The sequence below is a fragment of the Haliaeetus leucocephalus genome, unplaced genomic scaffold (assembly GCF_000737465.1).
Source record: "Haliaeetus leucocephalus isolate CR32 unplaced genomic scaffold, Haliaeetus_leucocephalus-4.0 Scaffold227, whole genome shotgun sequence".
In the NCBI taxonomy this organism is placed as follows: domain Eukaryota; kingdom Metazoa; phylum Chordata; class Aves; order Accipitriformes; family Accipitridae; genus Haliaeetus; species Haliaeetus leucocephalus.
This window is the reverse complement of record NW_010972663.1, coordinates 73,517-96,524: the sequence shown is the minus strand read 5'-3', so window position 1 is coordinate 96,524 and position 23,008 is coordinate 73,517. Positions and strand designations below refer to the sequence as shown.

At 45.5% G+C, this 23,008-nt stretch overlaps 1 protein-coding gene across 3 annotated transcripts in view; it reads right to left on the bottom strand.

The window, feature by feature from the left end:
* Positions 1-23,008, bottom strand: part of GLTSCR1 (glioma tumor suppressor candidate region gene 1) — a 36,536-nt gene that overhangs the window by 13,005 nt on the left and 523 nt on the right. The window contains exons 2-5 of one of the 3 annotated variants that reach the window (XM_010567122.1): positions 13,226-13,301; positions 2,107-2,152; positions 1,245-1,287; positions 784-849 (exon numbers count right to left, since the gene is read on the bottom strand). In XM_010567122.1, the coding sequence (XP_010565424.1) occupies positions 784-849; positions 1,245-1,287; positions 2,107-2,152; positions 13,226-13,301 (231 nt within the window). The remainder of the gene's footprint in view (positions 1-783; positions 850-1,244; positions 1,288-2,106; positions 2,153-13,225; positions 13,302-23,008) is intronic. The other 2 variants (XM_010567125.1, XM_010567124.1) reach the window with 2 other exon arrangements.

Sequence of the window (23,008 nt, the reverse complement as noted above, 5' to 3'; positions counted from 1 at the left end):
GAAAAGCAACATGCAGCCTAACCTTAAACCCCACCAGCTCTGTGCTGTCGAGTTTTGTAAAACACAGATATACTAGGAGGTTAAAAAATAAAGTAAAAAATCAAAGCAGAAGTAAACCTCAACTCCTAGATAAATTTATTGGTTATAAAGCATTGGCAGCTTTACCCAAATTCTTTGTAAAAAGTAAAGCGCAATGGAGAAAAAAAAAATAAAAATCAAAATTACGATATAACTGGAAATAAAGAAAAAAAAAAAGTCATGCTTGAATGTTATCCATGCAGAGTAACTCATGCTCTTGGGGGAAAAGAAGAAAAAACAGAGGATTTTTAGATTCTACTTCCACACATTTCACCTTTGCTGCGGCAGAGGTCTGCAAGGAAAGGGAACACCCCAGCCTAAGGGGAGACTAAGAGGAAGGGGATTTGTCTTGTCACCAACTTTTTAAAGCATTCTTCCAAATTATCTCTACCACCTTTGAGGTGTGAGAGCATAGTGACACCTTTCTCCTTCTTCACCCGATTTTCTATCCTCAAAGCTTTGCCCAGGTTAAAAGCAGACTTTGTATCTGCACGTGAAAACAACTTTTCTCCCCTGATATATGGGGAACCTGCTGGAGCTATTTCTCTATAAATCTTGGGGAATAATCCTGGCATCCTGCCTCTTTTGCTAGACTGGGGAAACAGATGAAAAACAAGCCTGTGAAACAAAAAAAAAAAAAAAAGAAAAAAAAAAAAAAGGTTTCTAAGCTGACGTTCCCCAAGTATAAATTAAAAAAATACATACCCCAGCACCTTCAAAAAAGGCACTGGCTGCATCTCCTGTGTTGTCCAGGAGATCATCACTGTCAATCTGTAATTAAAAAGATTTTATTTACTTTCTTTAGATATAGTATGAAAAAAAATAAAAAAAAAAAAAAAGTGCAGTGCTGACGGGCAGCCCCTGGAAAGTGCTGAGATCTCACCCAGGGGCAGTGGTGGGGCTGCGTCCCTCCCCGTCCCCTGCTGCCAGGCACCCCTTTTGGCTAAAAGTGCCCCAAAACCCCGGCTGGCTGCTCCTCACGGGCAGCAGCGGGAGCTGCCGGTCCAAGAGCTGCCCAGTGCGCTTGGCTGGGGGTCCTAAAAAGTCCTAAAAACTAAAAGACTCCTGAACTTGGGGTTTCTTTCTTTAAAAAACCTCATTGTTTATTTAAAAAAAAAAGTTTGTGTTAAAGTTTTTGGTGAATAGAAACAAAGTTCATCGCTCACCTTTTCGGATCCATGTAAAAAATCATTCAAGGCCTGAGGATCGCTGCAAAACAACAGACGAAACCGTTTAGGGATGTAATACGTGACCCGTGTTGAGGTGGGAGGGAAATGCGTGTTTCTAATTAATGCATTAACATAACTCTGAATGCTCTTAAGCGCAATAACTACTGATATACACCAATTTATACTTCAATGGCTACGCTTTATTACAGACAGAAGTTAATGTATAGGTGGTCAGTTTTCTTCTCCTGGGTCACTAACACTGCCTTATTCCCCTTTCCCTGTTAATTCTGCAAAGTCCCAATTACCAACAGTTTTGTAATCACAATAACCCCGCTTTGGAAAATTAGCCCGTGTTGGCTGTTGGCAGGCAGTTTGTCAAAAAATCATTTGGGCAACCTGCTAACGAGCATCGCCAGCCCAGTGCTGTTGATGGCCAGCAAGGATTGGCCTGCAAAAAAAGTCACAGCTGTTGGCAAAATATCAGAGAGGTGGGATTTATTCACATTATAAGTGGGCCAAGTGAAACACGGGACACAAAGAGTCTGCTCTTTCCTCACGTAAAGTCATGTAAAACCTCCTCTGGCACAGCCCTGGAAAAGCCCAGAGCCCTCCAAGCTTCACAGGAGGGAACAAAAACATACATCAGGAGGGGTTTCTAAGTTTGGGAAGTTTGCAGACCCTTTGGAGTGCACCTCAGGTGATTTTTGGGTCTGGGAGACCCAGCCTGGCACTGGAGAAGCCCCGGTGACCGATGGGGATGTGCCTACAGACCGAGGGTGGCAGAAACCCCTTCCCACCTCTACACCTTGCCCTAAACAGCACGAGAGCAGCATCCAGCTCACAGCACCATGCTACTTACCAAATTACATCTAGCAGGCACCGGCCGTCTTCATCATCCATGTCAACTGCAAAGAGCGGAGAGAGACCACGTTACCATCAGGAAGGCAGAGGGCTTGGGAGCTGCTCCTTTCTCCCTTTGTCCCCAAAACTGCTTTGCTCTTCCTCCCCATCCCCAGCAATGATAAGGATGTCCCGCTGTTATCTGATAGTGGGTGACAGGGGACTGGACCAGAAGACACCCCAACAGGAGCGTCTACCAGTCAGAGGGTGTCGTGGTTTAACCCCACCCAGCAACTAAGCACCACGCAGCCACTCACTCACCCCCCCACCAAGTAGGATGAGGGAGAAAATCAGGAAAAGAAGTAAAACTCAGGGTTTGAGGTAAGAATGGTTTAACAGAGCAGAAAAGAAGAAACTAATAATGATAACGATAACACTAATAAAACAACAACAGCAATAATAAAAGGACTGGAATGTACAAATGATGCGCAGTGCAACTGCTCACCACCCGCCGATCAACACCCAGTTAGTCCCCGAGCGGCAATTCCCCCTGTCCCCACTCCCCCCAGTTTCTATACTAGATGTGGCATCCCATGGTATGGAATACCCCATTGGCCAGTTTGGGTCAGCTGCCCTGGCTGTGTCCTGTGCCAACTTCTTGTGCTCCTCCAGCTTTCTCGCTGGCTGGGCTTGAGAAGCTGAAAAGTCCTTGACTTTAGACTAAACATTCTTAGCAACAACTGAAAACATCAGTGTTATCAACATTCTTTTCATACTGAGCTCAAAACATAGCACTGTACCAGCTACTAGGAAGACAGTCAACTCTATCCCAGTTGGAATCAGGACAAGGAGGCATCAACCCACTGCCAGAAACCCTATGAAGTTGCTGCAGGTGGGAAGGAGTGATCCTACCCAATGGATGGGCTGGGGCCACCAGCCAAGAGAACAGCTCTGCAGAAGAGGACCCCAGTTCAACATTGACTGGCGATGTGCCCTGCCGCCATGGGGGCCAACAGAGGCCAGGGGAGGATCGCCCAGACAGACTGGACCACCGAGTGGTGCAAGGTCATGGCCATCAGCAGGAAAACCATTGCCCCTCTTCACTGGAGAAGCTGATGGTGGCAAAACCACCCCTCTCCACCATCACTTCCTCGAGCAGCGGTGACAGGCGAGACAACTGGGAAGCCAAAAGCGTGGTCAGCCATGCCCCGTAACCAGCAGCTGAGGGACCTGCTTGTCCTTCCACCACACTCAACCCTCCACCACTCGCATCCCTCCATCATGGTTCCTCATCCCTCCACTGGAGAGATTTCACCAGCAGTTCTCCCAACCAGGGGTTAGGTTTTGCTCTGAAACCCAAACTGGCAGGTTTTTGGCTTGTTTTCACCCTGCTGAGGGGGACTGGTGACCCTCACCGGCTTTGCCCAGTGTAGTATGGTCCCAGACCCTCAACATCAGGAGCAGTGGGAGGTGGCGCAAGCCAGATCCCAGCACCCACAGAGACAGCTTGGCCGTAACTCTTAATTAAAAATCGCACACTTATGCGTTTCTCTATCCCTAAACTTTCACTGCAGCAAAATGTATTTGGAGGTGTTTTGCTTCAGAAGGTGGAACTGAGGAGTTTCCACCAATAACCTGAGACCTGGCACTGGGCCACCTCCTCGCAAAACCCTTTTTATGACAGGGTCTGGAAAATAGTGGGAGTTTGGGGCTTTACTTTTTTTTTTGTGTTTGCCCTCTTTCCATCAGATCTGCTCTACAGCTGTGGTCTGGGCAGGGTTTGGAGGTGCAGTGGTACGAAACTGCCTAATGAGACTCGGCTAATAAGGAGGAGGGGAGAAGAAAAAAATAAAAGTAGTCAGCTTCCTCAGTAGACTATAAAGACAAAAAATGTGGAAATTCACTGCAGGATAAACACACCTTTTATGGGCTGAAGTTCATGGTTCTGAACAATCTGACTTCCACAGCTGTCTATCAGCTGTAATTATTTTCAGGACCTGCAAATGATTAATCTAAATATGCCAGTGAAACTCCACTAATTACTCTGGAGAAGACTGTAACCTGAAGAGCACACACTGCTCCATATATACAATAGAATGAGACCGTGTATTTTAATTTTTCCACTATTTCAGACATTCTGCTGAGTATCTAGGAATAACAAAGCAACTACAGAAATGCAGAATGGAGAAAATTTTGTCCAAGTTCCAGGTGAAATCTTCCCCTACCCAGTGGGCCCACACAATATCACCCGTTGGGCTTGGGACACATGCTGGCATTTCTAACCATGCACTGGGCAAACCAACGTAATTCCTAATGCCAAGAAAGCCCGTCTTAGCGCCGCAGAAATCATCCAAAAAATGATGATGTTTATAAAGTTTTCCCCCCATCTTTGGCTTTCTGCTACAGCCCTCCTGTAATGGAGGCTCGGGGGGATTTGTGAATTAAGACATGCTTTGCCGCTACCTGGATTTCTGCCTTGTCACTTGGCGATATTGATTACAGATGGCTCACGGGCTTGGGAGGAGGAAATTAAAACCGCTTTTTAAAGCGATGATGTACGGCAGCTGTGCCAGGCATCCCTGCAAGAAGAGCACATCCTGACCCTGAACGCACTTGATGGGTATGCAGGAATTACAGTCAGGCGGAGCAAGGGTAAGACGCTATTAAATTAGACCAGGAATATTCTATATAATTCTTCACAGTTATGAAGCTGTGCGGTGATAACTTGGGTCAGGTCCTTTATCGCCAGTTAAAGGACAGGAGGGAGAGCTGGGGCCTGAATCTTAAAAATATTAACTAAAAAGCTGTACTCAAAAGCAAATGAAACCCTCAGTAGTCTGAATTCTCACTGCAAATATAAATATATAATATTCCTTAAATATACGCAATAAACCTGCTTACTTTTATCCATAAATGTCAGACAAAGGGCGCCAGGGAGGAGCTGACAGCAAGCATCACCCCAGCTGTGTTTGAGGACAACATTCTGTTGCTATAGATGAGGAATGAGCGTGATGTCATGAACTGCAAGCAGCATCACCACCACAGGGGAGGGGAAGGAATAGCAGGGAAGTTATGATGTCAGCTGATAAAACATGTTTGAAGTAAAGCAAAAAGTAGAGAAATAACTGATTTGCTAAAGGATTCATTTTGCTGCTGGATCTGGTACATCCTCACTGTTGCTGGGGTAGAATGAAACCAAAATATGCCAATAACACCAAATGGGTGATTAATCAGTGACTTGAGATGGCCCATTTTCACCCCTTTTTAACCCCTTAGCATCCCTGGGTTAGTTTCATTCAAAATACCAACTACCTCAACCTCCAGCAAGCATCCCTCTTCCAGCAGCTTTACTACGGGGAGGACAGTGTCCTCGCTCCACCTCCAGCTCATGCACTCAGTATACATTATTTTTCATTTATTTCTACCTCCAAAAATACACTTACCTATATCATAAGAGTTTTAAGACTATACAAGTATTTAAAACCCTTCTGAGATGGGAAGCAGAGGAAGAGTGTTCTTAACCTCATGGGTGTGATAGGAGATGATGTGGTCTCCCCCTTTGAAAAGCATGAGCAGAGATATGAAATCACCAGGGAATGGGAGCATTTCACAAGTGTTAATGTAACTCTGTACCCAGGAAAGCATATTTGAGGCTCTCCAATGAGACAAAAAAAAAAAAAAAAAGGTATCCTTGACATCCTGACGATTAGTTTGAATTATTCTTTAACTGGGAAGTTACGCACGACACTGACACAGACCACTGGTGGAAGGACGGGCTTCCAACCCTAAACCATGTGCAATGCTCAAGCTGCAGGCTGAAGCTGAAGGAACCATTCTTTAGAGAGAAGTAACCATCCTTTAGAGAGAGCTCTGAAGCTCTGATGGAGCACAGCACTTTGAAGTGCGAAGTAGAAGCCAGCAAGCATTCCAGTCAATTCCTTCTGCTATGTATGCATAGCAAGCTTTGCATAATCTTATTTGTAAAGAGCCAGGTTTTATACCCTGAAAATGTATAAACCCCCCTCTGTCATTACTTCACTTCAGAAGAGCTGGATGAAATTGCTTTTATTATAAAAACACACATTTTCTTGGTCCTCCCCCCCCCCCCCCCCCTCCCAAAAATTTTTTTTTTCCCTTTCTTTTTTTCCCTTACTCCACTTAAGAAACAAATGATTTTGCCAACACACACAACGCCACTTTCCCTGGCAGTGACTGGCCCACACAGTCCGTAGAGGACTAAGTCTTCGAAACGCTTTCAAACTTCAATCCTTGCACTGTTCTGCGAGGAGCATTACACAGCTGAAAACCTGCAAGCTGAGAGAAGTTCGGGCACCTAAAATTCTTAAAAAAAAAAAAGTCAACGTAAGCATTTACTAACATTCTTTCATGTCCAAGTCACTCTCATAACACTACTGTCAAGGCAGAAAGTCAATTTCTACAATCAAGAGCACCATCCACGGTGGATATATTTAGAGTATTTGGTTGTAGCAAGAAGAGACGATGTGATTCAGCAAACGGGTCACGAGGGAAGAACTCCGAAGCACTGGCTCTATTCCCACTACTGACCTTGCCCGGCACTTAACGTTCGTGTGCTTTCAGTCCTTTCCTCCTCTGTAAAATCAAAATCACGACTGCAGCACTTTGGAAACATGGCAGGATCTGCGGGTGAACAACCTTTGACAAACCACCTTAAATAAGCTCATTTCTTTAATGCCATTAAATGTGTATCCATACATATTAAAATACTATGGTGCTGTTCAATTAATCTGAAAATGGCAATAGATGTATGTTCCAAGTATTTTCAGAGATGCCCTCCTCTTTCAAACCCAGGGAACCGCCAACCTGACAGGGTGTTTCAAGCAAACCCTGACGCGATTCTCATCGACCAAAGTTATCTGAAGCATTTGATCCCCTCTTGACACCACAATCAAACATTTCTGGTGTCATCTCTGGAAGATTTAGGATATTACGTGCATGTACGTGGTTACAACTGTGCTTATTCACACTTTGTAAATAATTAAAAAAAAAAAAGGGAGCTGGTGAAACACATGGCACTTTCACTAAAGTCTACAAGTCACCTTTGGTGAAGCATTTTTCTTTCCATTTACAAGAGCCTAGTAAAGCGCTGTAAAATGACAGGGAAAAAATTGCCTTCAGTGTTATCATCCCACATTCATTTTAATCTTCAACATTAAAAATTACGTCGTCCCAGAAATTAACTAAATACGTAGGGGGAAAAAAAGCAGCCAGAAAGCACTGCTCTTCACAGTACAATGCCTGCCAAAAAGTGAAAAAACACAGCAAAAGGCAACAAGGAAACTTTTTAATGCACAAAGATGTTTTACAGCCCCATTTTGCTTTCACACTGGATGGCATTTTTCCCCATTTTGTTTATGAGAACACAGAAGAACATATTTTTGGCAAAAGCTATGTTTAAGTGTTTCAGTAACAGCTGTGCTCTGCGTGCCGAACCAACGGCAACAACATCAGACGCCGCAGCGTCTCCTGCAGATCCTCGCTCCGCACAGGGGATGCTTCGTGCCAACAGTAGTTCTGACTTGATTTTATGACACGATAACACTCGATGTCAGCCTATATTTAGATCTCGCACGCACGCCACACGCTCGCGAAGCTGGGAACGGTAGCGTGATGTAAGGAAAAGCCTTTCGCTGGCATGAACGTAACAGGAAGGAAAACACCAAACTTTACATCCCAGTAAGCTCTTGAAAAGGAGACAGAAAACACGCTTTGAAGAGATTACAAGCAGTTTTCCTTCTCCCACAGCAGAGGCAAGCCGCAACCCTAATTCCGGGGATTATCCTGTTGAGGTCTTGTCAGGAAAAGTAAAACCCCCTGCCAAACCCAGGAAAGATGACGGCACAGACCGGGCAGGACCTATGGAGCAAGGTCACCAGAAAAGGGAACAGGGTTTAGTATTTCCAGCCCACTGTTTGCAAACAGGAAAGAAAAGAACCTTCATTGACTCTTAAAGCACAGTTTCCTCCTTGTACATGCCAAACTTTTGGCATTTGGTGGCAAGAACTGCCCGGCCTTGCCTTGCAGCCCTGGGGTCACTTCCCTCACCACGCAGAAGACCGCAGAGCCGGGTTTCGCTTTCGGTCTGATGAGCCTTGTCTTGACCGTACCCCCAAGTCTCTGTGCCCATCCCGTCTGCCAAAAGACGAGCCAGGACAGCTCATTCCTGGATGGCGAGAGGAATTCTGCGGAGGTACGGAGCAGAAGGATCGCTGGCAGAGTTTCACTGACACTGCGGACTTTCACTGTGACACTGCCCAAGGGAGGCAACAGCTGGTGGCAACAGGGCAAGAACTGAACATGAAAACGGAAATACGGGCCCCTTGGAGTCCCATCTGCAGCCCGCTCCTTAATTGTTAATTATTCTTTGTTTTATCATATTTAAGACACTACAATCATTATTCCCCTGTGATTTAGCTTCCGTTTGTAATTAGAGATAATGATTAGAATATATTTTGTATTACCAGGAACCAGGAACATTTGAGGTAACTCTGGAAAGCTGAGGACACCCTGGACCACCCAAAGACAAGAAGCTGAATGAGGCTGCCGGCTGCCAGCCTCAGATCTGCCCCGGCACAGGCAAATCACCAGGGCTGGCACCAAAACAGAGCTGCCGTCGGCTTCAAGCCACAAATTACCTTTACAAGACTCAGGGAAAACGGGCTTCCGGGCCCAGGAGCGATTCAGTTCATGGTATTAGGGTGGAAAAAGGTCTCATCCTACTGACGAGCAGCAGTGGTTTTTAGAAGTAGATATAAACGGCATTGCAAAGGTAAACACACGTAACAGCTAACCCCGACGATCTACAAATCATGGAAGAACCAACAAGCACACGTTAAGTGACAGACTTGCAGCTTGGCCACGTCGTTAAGAAACCATCCTACATAAGATCATAATTAAACCCACCAGCCCAGCTGCCTCTCCACTCCAGCAGTGCCTGGACAAGATCGTTTCAACTCAGAGCCCTTGCTTAAACAGCTTCAGAGCTGTGGTTGAAAATGGTTGACAAAAATAATTGGAAACTCTTCTTCCTCCTTGCTTTCTGAGCCAAAAATTAACAGACTATCTAGCAGAAAGGCTTTTCCCTTCTTCTTCCTTTACAGGCTCACCAGTAGCTGAAAGACGCTTCAAAAAAAAACCCAAACTTGACACCAAAGCAATCCTAGCTGGCCTGGGCTGACCCGCTGGCTTGACCAAGACAGCAGAACATCCTCTGGAGGGGCTGGATCCGGCGCCTCCAGTCCACCCACATCCACAATTCCGCCCCTTCACTTCAAAAACATTAGGTATTTAAAAGGGCACAGTGCCTGATGTGCTGTCCTCGATATGAAAGCAAAAACGCTTTTGCGTCTGGAGAATTCAGCTTCACCGTGTTTCATCTCTGCTTCGAGACAATAAATACTCCACGTTTACTGACACCCGCAATATCATGGCGACAGGTATCGAAAATCTCAAGCACAAAGCAGCTCCGTGTGACATACCCATGGTTCCCTCTGACAGTAACTACAACCTTTAAAACACCAGTTGTATCAACATCGATGAAAGTATTTTTTGTGGTTTTAACAAAGAACTAGAAAATCTCTGCACAGAATGCATCAAGTTTTGCTGCAGTCAGGATGCCTGAGCAAACCAGCCATTTTTGGTTAAATTAATACTTATTATGATGAGCCCAGCTGCGGCTGCAGGAAGCTGGGAAGGGAGATTTCCCTGGCTAGGCGCAATGCTGCTCACGTGCTGCTGGCACCCATAGCGATGCTGAGGCACCGAGAGGTACGGACACACACGTGAACCTCCATTCTGCAAAAGCTGTTGTATTTTGTAGTTCATTTTGTTCTGGGGAAAGAAAAGGTCTTGAAAATGTTCAGAAGATAACAGAACTAAGTCACCATTTAAAGATAGACAAGGTAAAACATGGAAATATTTTTGTGAAATTTGGTTTCTACAAGCTTCGCTGAAGCTCCACGTCTAACAAGCCAGAGTGTTTCTCCTGCAGCTTTCTAAAATTAAGTTCTCTTGTGAAGTTTGTTCCCTTTCCCACAAGACCAATGTCACTTGGCTTATGGGCAAAGAGGACCAGGCAGCACAAGGGATATGTGGAACCAGAAAATGAGTAAGGAAGCACGCAAAAAAAAAAAAAAAAAAAAAAAAAAAAAAAAAAAAAAAAAAAAAAAATCATGATAGGCTCCAATCCTCCATTGTCTTAAATTCTGTGCAGTCTTCTACACCAGGGCAAGGTCTAACCGTTATTAAGCCAAATGTATGAAGTGGTAGTATTTACATTTCATTTACACAGCCGTTAACGACCTCGCAAACGAACCGCAGTGTGCAGCGCCCCAGGATGATGGGAAACATAGGTATCTTGGTATCGTTACCCAGGGACATCCTCGGCTCATCAGGCAGCCAGCGCTTGCCGCTCACAAAACAGTGGTGCTGGAGAGACTGCCTGCTGACAGTGAAGAGAGGCAAGACATCAAAGCGCTACTTTACAAGTCATCATTTTCTACTGCTTCTGCTCAGGGATTACGACGCAACTGCGGAAAGAGAGTCCAGCTGAAAAAGCAGCCCCAGATGTCCCTTGGTGGCAAACAAGAAACACCCTCTCCGTCCCTGACACGGGCCACATTTCTCAGCTCTTCAACAAGCAGCGCCTGAGCTTTTATTAGTTACTCACAGGGGCAGTCTCGTCCCTAAATACTCTGCTAACGTTCAGTCACCTTGCTGCCTGTTTTCCCCCTGCCCATACTCTTACGACAAAGAAAATACAATTCTAAAATACACGTAGATGACTTACAAGCCTTAAAAATGACGTTCAAGCGGATCCGGCTATTCTGAGAAACAGAATTTTCAGAAGCTACTTAAGTCGCACGATCACTTCAGAAAGTTTAATTCATATTGAGCAAACACTTTTTCCTCCCAGACAGAATCCCTTTTCTTCTCTCCACATCTCATGCTCTTACCACAGAGTAAGATCAAATTACACCTAGCACACAAAGTTTATATCCCCAACACCAATTAAATGTTTTCTTTTTGGTTTTTAGGTTTTATTAATGTTTACTTTTATTCCTTCAATTTTCTCAGCCTTCCTCCCCTCTTACCAAGGTCATTGATGAAAACATGTGAGAAGCCGCTGAAGACCAGGGTCTGCTAAGAACATCAGCAACGCTTTAAAACATGAGGGTTTTTTGAGTGAGGAAAACCAAACTGAAAAAGGATCAGGGAAGAGCCAGCAGAGGATATCCAAAACCACTTGCAAGCGAATTTACATGAAACAAAGGCAGCGAGGGAAGTACCAAATATTTCCTCAGCACTCTCTTTCACAGCATCAATAGTTAATTTATCACCAACCTCCTGAGAGAGCAGCAAAAGAAAGCAACTGGGAAAATAACTCGCTAAAACTAAGAGAGCCCGCTGAAGTTTCTCATTCCCAGAATCGGTTGTTTTGTTAAGGTTTTGTTTGTCTCCAGCTTCAATGGCCAAATCATCCCCGTGACCCTTGGAAAACCTCTATGATAATCACCATCGATTTTAACAGTTCCTCTTGCTGAGGGATGATACGCTCAGGACTTTACCGAAACTGAGACATTTTCATTTATATCAGGATAAACTCCAGAGTTGAAGGTAAACCATGAAACCAGAATTAAATCAGTAACACACAGCTGCTGCACTTTTAGACACCGTAAGAGGTTCTAAGATGGGCTCAGTTGCTGTCACAGGGGCCTCTCCCAGTGGAAACCCCTGTTTATCTTTACATCACTATTAATTGGACTTTTGGACTTCTTCCAGGTTTGAGGACAGGCAGCTTATACTCCAGAAGGGGAAAAAAACCCCCAACCCTAAAATATCCATTTTTTGACAGTTCAAGGCACACTGATAAATTGTATTAGCAACAACTGGAATTACAAGCATGCGTATGAAAAAGGAAACGGCCTCGATTTTGCCAGTATCATCCTCTTTTTCCGGCATCCCAGCAGATTTATCTATTATGCAAAAAAGAAGGTGCCCTGGGTGGGTGAGAAGGGCAAACCTTGCAACAACAAAAGCATCTTCTGGGGAAGAAAGCTGGAAATTATAATTTCCCCGTAGGGCCTGCATTGAGGGATTTGCAGAGTCTGCAAGAATCCTGCCGGGGAATCGAGGAAATCTCCATTTCAATGCAGGCTCTGCCAGAGGACCTGCAGGAATGCCGTGTCCTCTCCCAGCTGCTTTCACCACACTTTCTGCAACGGACAGGATTTAAGGAAAGGATTCCTCCAGAAATCCATCCGGTGCTCATGTTTCTAAGCAAACAAACCCCAAAACCAGAAACTACAATGTGTATGTTTTATTTTCATGTTTTGTTTTCATGTTATATTTATGTTACTAATAAATATTTGAAATATAAACAGTTACGTGTTGTTATTTTTTTTTCCCCTAGCTGAAACTTAAAAAAGGAAACAGCCCAGATTCTGAACATACCAACGACAAATGTCTATTTTTAACAGATAAACTTCGAACTGGCATTCCCACATTTTGCCACTCTCCCAATGATTTCTTAACCCAGTGCATTTTGTTTTCACCCTTTGGTACACCTCTGCCACTCACTTGATCCAGTCAATTCCCTAAATCCTTCTCTGACTGTAATTATAAGGCAATGGTCACCGTGTTAGAGGATAAGGTTATACATGAAACTCCCCTCAAGTAGTGAAAACTGTTTGGAATAGCTTTGGAGATGATGCCTAATGGACAGCTTGAAGTAATAAGGGAAATAGTGAATAAGGTCCAACTTCCACCCTAGCACAATCATCGTAATTAGGGCTCCATGCAGTACCCAGAGCCATGCAAGATGTAATTAAAACACCATTTTGACCCACAATATAAACAAAATCCACTGCTTGGAGCACATCTCTCCCAGATGAGATTTTTATTACAGCTATTCCTCAGCAAAAATATTAAAAGGCTTCAGACCTACCTGGGAGCAGCCCCAGCGTTCCCTCCGTTTTTCCACCCCATCCCACTACTCCTCTTATGAATAACCCTCGTTAGCCTTACCACCACATGGCTGCGACCTTGTAGGGACCCCGCTACGATATGGGACAGAAGGAGAGCACTTGTGTTTTACTAACCTCTTGTTTTTGGCAACTCTGTGCCAATTATGGATAGGAGATGAGATACACAACATATTTGCTTTACGCAGTCATACTGTAAAGGAAAAAACAGAGAAGGACTATTACACCAACCACCCCAATAACCTAACAAAAAAAAAAAAACCCAAAGAGCATCAGTGTGGGGCTTTTAACAGCAACAGGTCAATTTTAAGTGTTAAGGAGCAAGTTCTAAAAGACAAGATGGAATTCAACCAGGAACTAGAAATCCAGGCACTCGAGTGCCACTGTCGATTATCCGTGCTCAAAACCAACACCTGAAATCAAGCGTTCCTGGATTCTGGAAAGCCTTAAAACCCTCAAAGCCAAGATTGCATGATAGGACATTATTTCCCCTTGATGTTAATCTCTGCTCGTAAGAGGTGCGAGTAAATTATTTAGGCTGTGAGCGCTGCTGCTGAGGATGCAGCGTGCTGTCATGGATACAAGGCTGGTGGGATGCAGAACTGACCCCCTTAAAGAAGCCAAACCTCCCTCCTCTGAACACCCACACCACAGCTCTCTGCAGCGCCGGCACGCCACCAAACCAGGCAAGATGCATTTAAATATTTTCTTTCAATTAATAATGGAAAATAAGCTGGGAAAAGCAGAGCAGCGTGAGCGTTGTTTTGCTCTGAAGTGTTGAAACGCGCAGCAAGAAGAGACCAGGAATAGATCGGTTGCCGTTCTTCAGCACTGAACGGGATCCTACACCAGGCACCCACCGCCAACTCGGTTTACTGAAAGTTGAAAGCGACAAATCAGCTTTGCGCGTATCCGAATACGAGCATCTCTGACTGCTTTCCGAAAGGTGACAGGATGCACCTATCAGACCTGCTGCTGATTACGACACTTTTGTAAATGAGAAAAGACCTGGTGAGCAAAAGCAATCCATCTTGCCCGTGTATCAGTGTTCTTAATATATGTAGTATTAGTGACACATCATCATTTTCATAGGGGAAAGCAGCCCTTGCAGCTCAGAGCTGAGGGATTTTACATTTTCTACTCATTTACCAGATTGCCATCCTTGCTGGTTTTCTACAGTAACGTTTCTTTTCAAATTATGCCTTATTTCAAATGATTCAAATTATTCTTTTCAAATAAGCCTCCGTTGTACGCGTCACTGTTTCAGATGACATCAAAAGCAACCTGCGCTGTTTTAAGACATTTGCAGGCCCGTCTCTTCCGAGCAGAACTTGAACTTTCCCCTGTCAGGGAAAACTGGAAATTGGAGGATTGGAAATGCGCTTATTTTCAGTTAAAGGGTTAAGATAGGAATACCCTGCACTAAAACTTGCTACACTTAAGGAAAAGCAGCAGCTCTTGCAGCGCAGCAAGAGAGTTTAAACGTATCGAGCATCTAACTGCACAAGACCTAGAGGACAGAGAAGGAGATTTAGAATTTCCCAGAAATGGACCAAGTCTGTGTATATCTTCTAAAATTACTTGGCCTAATCCGTCCTTGGTTAACGTATGCTGCCCTAAATAGGAGTAAGTAGTTCTCAAAAGAGGGGTCCATCAATTAGCTCCCCATATAGCTCAATTCACACACACGCTCTGGCTGTAGCTCCCAGTAACATTTTCTGCCGCTCCTGCAACAAAAAAAACCCAGTTTGCATATTCTAGAAATTGATGCTTAGTCTGAATAATTGTGCTGATGATTTTAGCGGTTCTGTTATCAGCCACGGCAGCTGATAGTTAAATTGTAAGTTTTCAGATGCACTGATTTATAAACATTATATTCCAGCTGACTATCTACAAATATAAACCCAGGAGTATAATAAACAAGTTATAATTGTTTCTGACCGTCATCATTTTCCCATAATCTGGAAGTTAGCAAAAAACTTAAAAAGCAACTGCTCTCTGTGACAAAATACTATGGAAACATAAAGCATTAAAGAGCCTGCAGCATTTTGCAGTGACTTAAACTCGAATTCCTCCCGTGCTGTGAAGTACACTGGTAATATTATACCCATTTTAGAGATTACAGCACTTTTAACATTCCAGCCACAAGGAATTTAGGTTTCCAACTTCCCCTGAAATTGGAGTGCCCAATTTCCTTAGGCTTCACTGAAAATAGACAGGAAAAAAACCCCATCTTTTATTACATAAGGGGTGACTATCACATTTTTGAATAGACTCCAGGAGTTCCAATCCCACGAATCTCGAGTAAACAAGACAAATTTGAGGTGACAGGGGTTACATTTTTTACATTAAGTATTCTCGTAAGAAACTCCGGAGACACTTGTCTCTCACTGCACCGTAGAATCCCATCCTGTATGCTCCTCAGGATGTCTCCATTACAATTAGCTTTCAAATATCCAGATAAATACCACGCTCTGTGTTTCTTTCAGCGTTCGGTGCTGTACCGATGCAGACGTTAAGAACCACGCACCAGCCCAATCCTTAAACGCTCCGAGCAGTTTCAGGGCACTTTGCGTTTCTTATTTCTCATGGGTAAGATGAGCAAATCACAGCAGCAAGCTGCTGAGGTTCAGCAAGCTTCTGTTTCATTTCCAGCCCTTTAGGTGGGTGTAGCAGGAGCATCGTGCCTGCTTCTCCATCCCGCAGGGACGAGACACAAACAGCTGGATGGCCCCTGCCCCGACTTCCCGCAGGAACCAAAGTCCATGCACCTTCCTTCAGGGATTTCTTCTTTTTTTAAGCTACAAATATTACATGTGGAAGGGAAACGATTTTCTAACTCTTTTAGTAGACACTCTTGAGTAGTGAAAGCAAGAGACTCATAAACAAGTGATTTTGCACTTACATCCTCCTTCCCTGGGAAATTATTCTCAACAACAGAAAGCCACATTCCTAATTACACACCCGAAGCTTAAACCGTTTTATCACCATTTCCATTTTTATAGGTAGAGAATCCAAGAGCACGAGACTCCCCACTTCCACACTGAGAGAGACTGCTCAGGGAGCGGCAGAAAGAGGAGGAAACCCCAGATTTTGGCTGTCGGCCTCCCTCAATTCACAAACAGACAGCAGCTGCAGGTGAGGGCTGCTCGACAACAGCATTGGACATTTCTTCCTATGGGAGCACGGTTAAAAACAAAGTAAAAATATTTGCATACAGTTTCTAGGTTAACTATTACTCCAAAAATGATTAAATCCACCTAAGAAAGTTCTCGTCTTATCTCGCATCACCGTAACTCATTCATCTTCGATCTGTTTTTACACACGGGACAACCCTTCCCATTGCACAGGCAGGAGGGACGAGACAACACTGTGCCGAGGACACTCCCCAACGCTGCCCTGTCCCGAGGTGTCAACAGAAAACATCCAATTTCTCTGTCAGGGAACCGTTTTCCTTGCAGCAGCGGGGACCTTGCACTGTCCTGGGCCGCCTGCCCTCCCCTCCCCCTGCACGGCGCAGGATTTACTTGGAGCTTTTTGCTCAAAATCATTTCCAGACTTGCATTCCCTCGACCGCAGCAGGAGGAGGAGGAGGAATACAATGGGAGGCAAAGTGCTCGCTTTTCGGGGAAGGAGAGGGGAAAGTTTCTGGGGCTGTAGAGCAGAGAAGAGGATGCGGGGAAGGAGCTCGGCAAACACTTGCCACGCAGAGGAAAAACGCTGTTCCCAGTCTAGAAACACCCAGTTTACCTAGACAACGAGCAGCCGCTGTGGGTTGTTTTGGCCTGCTTTTTGGTTCAAACTTAAGACATCACTCATTGTTTTGTTGTCCAGCATATCATAAAGATATTTTTCTGCTAGGGAAAGGCGGCAGCCCTCACAGCCGCATGACCTTGGTCCGCAGAAGAGGTAAATCAGACACGAAGGCAGGTCCTCCCCATGGCTGCAGGCAGCTCCGTCCTGGAGGGAAGGCCTCTTCCACAACACAGATTTATGAGTCCCATGCCTCCGACAGCAGATGCACAAAACCAGGCCAATTAATATGATAGTGGGGTGCTGGTTCTTTTTTTCTTTTTAGGGGGAGCAAATTTCAGAAAGAAAGAAGACAAAAAGGAGAAATACACCCAATTACATGCAGTCCTATCAGGAAACAGGTCTGATTCCATAGTATCTCCCCAGAGGCTGGCTGAAAAGCCTTCAGTGGCAACCACTTTTAATGACAACTGATAAAAAAAACACGAAACGTTGACACTTCTCTTAAGTTCTCCAACAACTGCATAGTGTTCTCTTCAGAAAATGCCTGAAAAATTGTTGTCCGAAATGAGCAAAACCAGCTTTTTGCAGGTGAATGCATCATCATGTGCAGATCTATGACCTTTTCGTCAAAACCACAATGAATGTTTCAACTACTTATGGTAGCAGAAACAACTTTCAAACACGCACTGAATGTAAACTGAAGTATTTTTGCCCTCCGCCTGCAGCCAGCCCGTCCTACAGCCTCCATGGCTGCTCCCACTAGCCACAGGAGAGTCTTGTCTTCGTGGCTGATTTTCAGTTCTCTCCGGACAGCAATGAAAACGACAAAAATCAGGTCAATTTGCTGCTGGAGAAGGCGAGGAGCAAGGGCTGGTGGGCCGGGGGGGGGGAGGCGGGCAGGGCAACCAGGGCTCAAAGGAAAAACGTTAGGAAGTTCACAGGGGGACAGAGCTGCCCTGAACAGAGGCAGCCCTTGTCATTTCGTATTTATCTGGAGCCAGTCACCATACTGTTATTAAGCTCCAGTTTTTATACTGCACGGGGAACGCAGCCGTGGGGAGTACAAGGAATGACAAAGGTATCTTTCGCCCTAATAAGCTCAGGCCTATGGGAAACAGGTAACGGAATTTTTCAAGCTTTGGCAAGTCCTTGCCCAGCCACCGCTGGTCAGAAGGATAAAAGGGTTCTGCTGGAGGAAGACAAGGCTCCTGCTTGCACGAACACACCGCCACCAGCTCCAGGAGTGCCTGATTGCTCTGGCACAACTGTGGCTTTAACTCCTCATTTGAGGATTTTGAAATATTTCAGCTCTCAAATAGCAATATTCAAGACAAATCTGTACTGTAACGGAGACCCAAACCACATCCCAACTCCACGCTACATATAAAACCCAAGCACGACTAAGAAATTTTGGGTCACAGTTTCCGCTTCTTTGCTAAGAGGATAAAACTGGAGGGTTATTTTGGGGTTTGCTGGGGTGCCGTTACGATCTAGACAGCGATGGTTTCTGCACATCGGCCGGGCGTCTGGGCCAGGAGGCAAGGCAGACAGCCGAAAGTCCCCGTAGGTGGGAAGTGAAGCTCTCGCCTGGGTTAAGAGTGAGCGTGGGAGCATATGCTGCGGCACAGGATGCTACACACACCGTCTCATGTAACCTTTTCTTCTATCAGTGGTATTCAAAGACAGGTGAGCCCGGCTCAGTGTCAGAAGCAAAGCTACCCTTACCTCTGTCTAGTTCGTTAGTACCTTGACGAGACAGGCCTCATCATCTACCACCTGCTCCACGGTTCCCTCTCCCCATAAAAAGCTCCTACAGGGAATACCAAAAGGGTGCACTGCCACAAGTTAGAGACGAGGCTGATCACAGGTAACTTGCGGCCAACAGACAACATCGAATATTCCTCAAGAAACGGTAAAGACATCGAGCATTACTGGAGAAAAGGCAAAGAAATAATATTTCCACACAGACAGCCTGTGGACGCTAACAGACAGCCAAGCAAAGGCGGACGCATTTGCTTTGGTACCAGGGCAGCAGCTCCGAAGAGGGGCTTTTTGTGGCCCAAACTAACTTCTAACAAACACAGGCAGAGCAAGTCGCACACAAACAAGCGAAGGGAAGATTTGCTTCTGGAGTCGCTTCTTTTATTGTCAAATAGGGAAAGATGCAGTCTCACCCGTAGCTGATTTACGAAAACACTCCTTGGGCTCCGTATCAGAAGAGAAACGTAATTCCCCGATTACTTGAGGAAACAAACTCTCTGCAAAAGGAAGATGTTGCTGCGGGGAAAAGGGGAAATGTGAAGGAGTCGCCTTTGGAGTCTGCTTACGCCGGGATGGGCAAGAGGTGCTTGTCCAACAGCTCTGGATGCTGCAGCCCTCCATTCATTTACAGAGCAGGTATGGAACAGGCAAGAGGAACAAAAGCTTTCCCCGCTCGGCTTCGCCAACAGGCCTGGGCTGGAAGGACCACCTCAAGAGATGAAACGATAGCTCAGTCTCCATAGCAATCACTTGCTCTGCCGATACCACCAATAAGATTACTGACATGGGGACAGCTCAAGCCCTGTTCGCACGGGAGATTTTTGGCATGTGTCACTATTTTCCTGGTGAATTCTGGCAGAAAACATCCAAAACGTCCCCTCTCCTCCGCGCCTCAAACTCCATTAGCAGGTTTGGAACCATTTCTAACCCTGCAGAGGATGGATGCTGCATTTATTCTTAGCCTATGCTAACTTTTAGCATTATGGGGCTGTTAATCAAGAAGTCCCAGTAAACTCAACTATTAGCCAGCTGTGGTCTCACAGCTCGTCTCCCTGAAGCCCCCAGGAATTAAGGGACAAGTTTCCAGCTGCGCTGTTTTAGTAACCAAATTATGGTCAAAGGGAAAAGGCAAGTGAAACAGAACCGAGACCGAATATGATGCCGCTCACAGGCCAACAGCCGTATTTTAAAGCTATGTGTTTTGACATTAACATATCCATTCTGATGAGATAGCAGAAAAAGGGTGATAAAACATAAAAATAAAAGGACAGCGGAAGAGCACATGCTCAAAGCTCACCAGCTCATACAGAAATACCAAGCTCCACACCAGAATACCTGTAAAAAGCCAGAGTGCCACAACAGAGCAGCTCATGCCTGTGATGGCAATCTGCCTGTTTCTTAAACCAAAAATTCCACTCTACTACAGGATGAAATTTAGCTACTACTGAGAAAAATCCTACTCTGCTAATGCGATGATTTTGAGGCTGTATTTTGAATGTTTCTCTTTCCTATAGAGACTTAAATTTAGCATTAAGTCTCTCACATTGTGAAAAGCTAAGTGGAAAGAAACGCCAAGTCACAAACCATTCCTCTCAAGTTTTTTTTTCCTTGGGAAAAAGAGGAAAGTGCTCTGAAAGTCCAGCCTCATCCACACAACGGGAAACACGTTACACAAGACAACCGGCATAAAGCCCCCGTAAAACATTGCCACTCTCTCTATGCTCCCCCCAGACTTACAGAAATAGTCTCTTTCTACTCAAAAAAGACTTCATGAGGTATTTAAGGACTAAATCCCTGCAGGATACAGTATTATTTAGGGTTTCCCCTGCAACGCAAGGCGCAGAAGCGAATCCTTTTCATCCGCAGAGATTCCCAGTAAAGCCAAGGAGTCTCAGGGTGAAGGTGATATCGCAGGAGCGAGGCGTCAGCTCACAGGCACGGAGGATGTTTATTTGTCACCAAAACATTTTCTGGTGCAAAGTATTTCTTTCATGCACGACGGACCCTCGAGATGATTTCCCCTCTGGTTTTTATTAAAGTGATAGGAAGAAAGGACTTGGTCAAATATCTTGTTGGAGAGAAAGAGAACAGTTATCGTGCACTTTCAGGCCACTGCATTTCTCCCCCAATATCTAAATGGCTGAATATTTTGGAAGACAGAATAGTGAATCTGTACAAATTGCATTTTCTAGGGAAAAGCTCCAGTTCCGTAAAAAAATATATACACTTACAGCAGACTTTACTTTCAGTCTCCATACTCTTACTCAGGGGATCCTAGCCAGGCTTTGTATGTGCATGCAGGGGACAAGGAGAGATCAGACAAACACATCACCTAAAATTTCACATATTAGCACTCTGAAATAAACACCATGTTTGGCTTTCAGACAGGGGATGCTACTTTAATTCAGATCCAGATAAACTCATGAGGCTACCATGTTTTAGCATCGATTCATCTAAAGCGTTCCTAGCTGCCTGCTACAAGAAATCCGTCCACAAGAAAAAGACAAGCGGTGAACTTCCAGCTCCCAGCTGGCACAAGGCGGTGGATCAGCACCGAAGCAGCAAAATAGTATGTGGCAAAAGGCAGGACCTCAGTTGCCGCTGAGGAGCATTCATGGAAATGCCACATGGGCCTGAGCTGCAGCCCCAAAGGCGCGGCCAAGAGGGATCAAGTCCTCTCCTCTTTTTGGAGCCAGAATGCTGCTCTCCCTCCTCACCCCCTGCTACTCTTTCTAAAAAAGAGGGAAGAAACCAAGAATCGAGAGACAGCAACTCAACACCAACCAGTTCCAATAGTCACATTGGTCGGGGTTATAACCTGGGGCAGCAGCAGGAGCTCAGAGACAGAGCGCAGCAGCTGCTGGGGTGGGTTGTGATCATAAAGGACGCGATTTGTAAAAATCAACAGATTCGTTACTGTGAAATACTGGCTGCTGGCGTGTTTTGAGAAGGATCATTCACCTGTTTATCATTTTGAACTTAAACAACAAACAGTGTTGGGTAACAACCAAGGTAAAGTTGCCCCTATTACCTTGTCCTCTCACTCTAGAAATGAATAATAATAATTATTATTCAAAGAGCAGCACAATTAGTTTATGCATCAAAGAACTGACAGCAAAAAAGCTAAATACTTTAGTGTTCAAATGTAAACAGAAAGTGTCAATACAGACACGAGGGGATGAGGAAACAGCACAAAAATGACTTCGTTATGTCAAACACCCGTCCTGAGCCTGGCACAGCCGAGGGGGTGCCCCTCACACACCCGGCACGGCGCAGGCAGCTCTGAGGGGTACCACAGCCACAGAAATACTGTTTGAGAGCACCGCTTTGGCCACAGCCCATCACACAGGACAAGTCCACACTCGATATAGAGTCCTGCTGCACCTGAACTTGGGGGACAGGGGGAAAGACAGACCTCAAAGTCCCCCCATGCCTCAGTTTCCCTCTGGGTCAAATATCCCTTGCATCAGTTCAACTACTTCTCTTCAGCAAAACAAAAATTTAGGACAGTGAACAGCATGTCCGGGCATCCAGAGACTGAACCGGCACCGAGAACGAGGGCAGGCGGGATATATGAAATTAACAAAAACAAACGGAGGGAAAAACCACCCGGAAAGGAGAGCCACTGCGCTGTATGTGAATATCAACAAAACTACAGAGCCCACAGAAACCAAAACCACAAGCCCAAACTCATTCACGCAAAAACGCAAAGGCAAAACACTATATAAATGGTAAATACATTTTGAAATTCAGCTGCGAGCGGCAGACAAATGAAAACTAGAAGAGAACTTGAAGAACAACGAACTGTAGTTTATTCAGCTAATGTATTTTTAATGCACTGGGGAAAAACTTGGGAGGTGTAATGCAGCGTAAGGCACCCATTTAATACCAAAAGCCACGTAGTGACTTTTCCCAGCAGAACATCACCCTGCACGGCGTTTTCCCCTCAATAAATCAGTGCCGAGGGGATGAACTCTGTTCTGCAGCAGCAGGCCAGAGCGCAAGTTTGGGGGTTCCCGGGAAGGGAGCCGGGGAGGACGCGGTCTGGGCTCACGGAGCCGTGGGCTCGCTCTCACACTGGTCGCGATGATGAAGATTTTTCATCCTGACATTGCAAAACCTTCCGTTTTCCCTTCCCTGCCTGCGCTTCCAGACCCATCCGAAGGCATCCCTGCCTCTTCCCCGGGAGAAGGAAGAGGAGGAGGAGGAGGAGTGGACCGGGGCAGCGGGCAGGGAGGGGGGGGGGCACCCAGGCCAGCAGCAGCTCTGCAACCGAGACAGCAACACCGAGTCACGGCAGGGCGAACCGGCGGCCTCTCCCCGAGCCCCCCCGCTCCCCGCCTCGCCCGGGAGGAGGTGGGGAGGAGCAGGGCGCTTCCCGGA